This window comes from Zeus faber (genome assembly GCF_960531495.2).
Source record: "Zeus faber genome assembly, chromosome: 7".
Classification (NCBI taxonomy): domain Eukaryota; kingdom Metazoa; phylum Chordata; class Actinopteri; order Zeiformes; family Zeidae; genus Zeus; species Zeus faber.
This window is the reverse complement of record NC_137203.1, coordinates 747,621-752,500: the sequence shown is the minus strand read 5'-3', so window position 1 is coordinate 752,500 and position 4,880 is coordinate 747,621. Positions and strand designations below refer to the sequence as shown.

The window sequence follows — 4,880 nt, the reverse complement described above, 5'->3', positions numbered from 1 at the left end:
ACACACACTCACACACACACACACACACACACACACACACACACACAGACACACACACACACACACACACACACTCACACACACACACACACACACACACACACACACACACACACACACACACACACACACACACACACTCACACTCACACTCACACACTCACACTCACACACACACACTCACACACACACACACACACACAGATACACAAAAGTAGTGGAATGTGGGAGCAGTTGAACTTGTGCTTGGTTGGTGCTTTGTTGGTGCTTTGTTGGTGCTTTGTTGGTGCTTTGTTGGTGCTTTGTTGGTGCTTGGTTGGTGCTTTGTTGGTGCTTTGTTGGTGCTTTGTTGGTGCTTGGTTGGTGCTTTGTTGGTGCTTTGTTGGTGCTTTGTTGGTGCTTTGTTGGTGCTTTGTTGGTGCTTTGTTGGTGCTTTGTTGGTGCTTGGTTGGTGCTTTGTTGGTGCTTGGTTGGTGCTTTGTTGGTGCTTTGTTGGTGCTTTGTTGGTGCTTTGTTGGTGCTTTGTTGGTGCTTGGTTGGTGCTTTGTTGGTGCTTTGTTGGTGCTTTGTTGGTGCTTTGTTGGTGCTTTGTTGGTGCTTGGTTGGTGCTTTGTTGGTGCTTGGTTGGTGCTTTGTTGGTGCTTTGTTGGTGCTTTGTTGGTGCTTGTGGAGCTGATTTACATGTTGAGTCTCATTCTGCTGCTGAAAACATTTTTACTGAAAACCTAAACCAGGGAGGAGGGAAGGGGAGATGGAGGGAAGGACATAAGGAGGGAGGAGGGAAGGAGGGAAGAGGAGATGGAGGGAAGGACATAAGGAGGGAGGAGGGAAGGAGGGAAGGGGAGAGGGAGGGAAGGACATAAGGAGGGAGGAGGGAAGGAGGGAAGAGGAGATGGAGGGAAGGACATAAGGAGGGAGGAGGGAAGGAGGGAAGGGGAGAGGGAGGGAAGGACATAAGGAGGGAGGAGGGAAGGAGGGAAGAGGAGATGGAGGGAAGGACATAAGGAGGGAGGAGGGAAGGAGGGAAGGGGAGAGGGAGGGAAGGACATAAGGAGGGAGGAGGGAAGGAGGGAAGGGGAGATGGAAGGAAGGACATAAGGAGAGAGGAGGGAAGGAGGAAAGGAGAGATGGAGGGAAGGACATAAGGAGGGAGGAGGGAAGGAGGAAAGGAGAGATGCAGGGAAGGACATAAGGAGGGAGGAGGGAAGGAGGGAAGGGGAGAGGGAGGGAAGGACATAAGGAGGGAGGAGGGAAGGAGGGAAGGGGAGAGGGAGTGACAGTGCTGGAGATGAGCAGCTGTTTGTTTCCTGGTTCCATCAGGACGCGCCCTCTGAGCCCCGCCCATTAGCCCCGCCCCCTTAGCCCCGCCCCTCCGAGCAGAGTGAAACAGACAACCCAGCATCCAGAGCAGGAACAGGGGAAGCACAGCAGGGGGCAAGTGTCCCCACAGGACGCAGCTCTGCGGCTCCAGGTTTCCTTCCTCACTTTAGTTATTTGATATATACGTATATGTCAGGAACAGGAAGTGTTCTACATCTTTTTTATTTGGTCCTTTTTCATGTTGGAGAAGATCCATGTCAACACAAAAAGGCTCAGGCGGGAATCGAACCAAGGAGCTTCTTGCTGTGAGGCAGCAGTGGAGGACCTGTGCCAGAGTACTGTATATATAATGTAGTAGATAGGAGGGAGGGGTAGTGGAGAGGAGATAGGAGGGAGGGGTAGTGGAGAGGAGATAGGAGGTCAGGGATAGAAGGGTGCTACTGTTGATCTCTGATTCGGATCCAGAGAGACGTTATGGTGTCATTATGGTGTCACAGCCTCAAGACTGCCACACACACACACACACACACACACACACACACACACACACACACACACACACACACACACACACAGACACACACACACACACACACACACACACACAGACACACACACAGACACACACACAGACACACACACACACACAGACACACACACAGACACACACACACACACACACACACAGACACACACACACACACACACACACACACAGACACACACACAGACACACACACAGACACACACACACACACACACACACACACACACACACACAGACACACACACACACACACACAGACACACACACACACACAGACACACACACACACACAGACACACACACACACACACACACACACTTTGTGGCTCGACTGGTTCTTCCTCCCACTCTCTCTCCATTTGTGTCATGTAGCACGATGTGTGAAGCTCACCCTGCTAATGGAGCTGCCATCTCACCACAACTTAGCATCATCAAACAGACACACATTAGGCACACACACACACACACACACACACACACACACACACACACACACACACACACACACACACACACACACACACACACACACACACACACACACACACACACACACACACACACCCACCGTCCTCCTTCCTGTTTCTGTGTTTGCAGGAGACGAGCACAAACCAACATGATGGTTTGATGATGACACTAAACAATCAAATAAAATCAAAACATAAAGGTTGTTCCTATAGTATCCATCTGTCTGTCTGTCTGTCTGTCTGTCTGTCTGTCTGTCTGTCTGTGTGCAGCAGCCAGGACTCCTGGTGATCAGAGGGTTAATATCACAGGTGTCGTCACAGGAAGTAAAATGTCTCTTTACTTTGTATTTGTTCATTATGATGAAAGAATATAATAGAGAGAGAGAGAAGTGAAGCCCAAACAGAATCCCCTCAGTCAGCTGCTCATGAGGCTGAGCATCACAACCAACACCAACATGGTTCCATGTCAGAGCAGCACTGCTTGACCATCACTCATCAAAGAGTTGAAGGAACCAAAAAGGAACCAAAACACCAAACAAACGTCATTGATGTCTGCGCTAAAAAGAGAAAATCCATCGTCACAATATGTCTGTAGTGTCAGAGCCATGAAGCAGAGACAGATCCTGAGCAAGTACAGGCTCAGTGAGCACAGTCCACCAACAAGACTCTCTCTCTCTCTGAGTGGTTGGAGGTGTGAGCGTTTGGTAGAGTGAGTGATTTCTCTCTGACTTTTCTATCAATTGTATGTTTATAATTATTTGTTGGTGACGGTGTTAGTTTTTGTTTCTATCGGTTGTAGGGTGTGCGTACAGCGGGTGGGGGGTGGTTGTGGTGGTGGTGGGGGTGGTGGTGCGGGTCCGCAACCATGTCGGACCTCACCAAGCTAACGAGGAAGCACGGCATTAAGTTGCCCGTGTCTTCCTCGGTCTGGGTGGAGGACTGCAGCCTGGCAGTGGGGCAGGCTGTCGGCTACAGCAGCGTTGTGTCCGCAGCGCGGATGAACAGCGCGGTGGTCATCTTCCTGGATCGGGTGGAGAGGGTGACGGTGGTGGTGGTCAACAAAATGTTTGTTCCCGTCCTGCCTCTCTCCACACCGGCGAAGAGGGTGAACCTGGCGAATGTTCTGCCGTTCATCAAAGATGAGACCCTCACTAGGGAACTGGCGAGGCACGGGAAGGTGGTGTCGCCGGTTAAAAAAGTCCCATCAGGGTGCAAGTCGCCGCTGCTGAAACAGGTGGTGTGGCACAAGAGACACATCCTGATGGTTGGGGGGGATGGTAGCTCAGGCGGTAGAGCTAGTGATCTAAAGGTTGCTGGTTCAATCCCAGGCTCCTCCTGCTAGCATGCTGTAGTGTCCTTGAGCAAGACACTTAACCCCTGATGGCTGCGTCCGTCGGTGATTGAACAATTGTAAGTTGCTTTGGATAAAAGCGTCTGCTAAATGAAATGTAATGTTTTGAACAACAGGGCTGCGGAGCTGAGCGTAGCCTTTAAAATCAGGGCGGATGAGTTTGACTAGCTGGTGTTTGTCAACTCTGACACCACCAAGTGCTTTGGGTGCGGTGGGGAGGGACACCAAGTCAGGGCATGTCCAGGTAAGAAGGCAGACGGCGAGACAGGTGAGGGGCAGAAGGATGGACAGGTGAATGAGGGAGCACAGGAGGGGGCAGGTGAGGGTCAGGAAGGGGAAAAACAGGTGAAACAGTGTGGGCAAAATAAAAGCGTTTCTACACAGAACTAAGAAGGTAAAAGGGATAAAGGTGGAGGACTACTTCTCTGACAAGGAGCTGCTGGCAAACGCTGCCCAGCAACAGATGAGGAGTAAGGGGAGAGGAGTGTTTACGGACCAGGAGGTGTACAGGCTCAAGAAGATGGTGCAGAAAATCAGGAAGGAGCTGAACAACGTGGAGGAGGATGATGATGATGAAGATGATGATGATGATGATGTGTAAGGCGGTGCTGCTGTTCTGGCTGATTCTTCTTTCCGTTACAAGAGATGTCTGCTGTATGAGCTGATGGAGAAGAAGAGGCTGGATGTGCTGTTGGTGCAGGAGATCTGCACAGCGACTCTGTCAATGAGGCTGATTGGAAGAGGGAGTGAGGGGGGGGGTGGTGCTAAGCCACAAGAGCACCACCAGCGGGGGGTGGCTCTTCTCTTTTCTAAGAGCTTTGCCCCAGCGTCCTTTGAGGTGGAGGAGGTGGTGGAGGGCAGACTGATGGTGGTGAGGGCAGCATTTGAGCATTATAAGTTTGTCTTTATAAACGTGTACGCTCCCACCACAGGACCACACAGTCACTTTTCTACAAGTTTTAAATCGTGTTTAAGGCAAAGTTCGTACTGAGGAGTTTTTGTTTTAACGAGGAGATTTTAACTGCACCGAGAACGACCTTTTAGACAGGAACTACTGTGAGCCTCACAAAGCATCACACAACGACATGAGGCAGCTCTCAAAGCAGAATGAGCTGACAGACGTGTGGAGGAGCACCAACGGGGATAGAAGGCAGTACACCTGGGTGCACTGCAGAGGCACCTTTTTATCGTTGGC

General features: G+C 50.9%; 1 protein-coding gene across 1 annotated transcript in view; it reads right to left on the bottom strand.

The window, feature by feature from the left end:
• The window catches only part of LOC307232628 (kazal-type serine protease inhibitor domain-containing protein 1-like), a gene marked incomplete at its 5' end in the record, with an annotated part of 7,196 nt that extends 4,918 nt beyond the window's left edge, over positions 1-2,278 (bottom strand). The window contains one exon of the mRNA XM_080003729.1: positions 2,259-2,278. Coding sequence (XP_079859855.1) covers positions 2,259-2,278 — 20 coding nt within the window. The remainder of the gene's footprint in view (positions 1-2,258) is intronic.
• Positions 2,279-4,880: the final 2,602 nt, after the last annotated feature.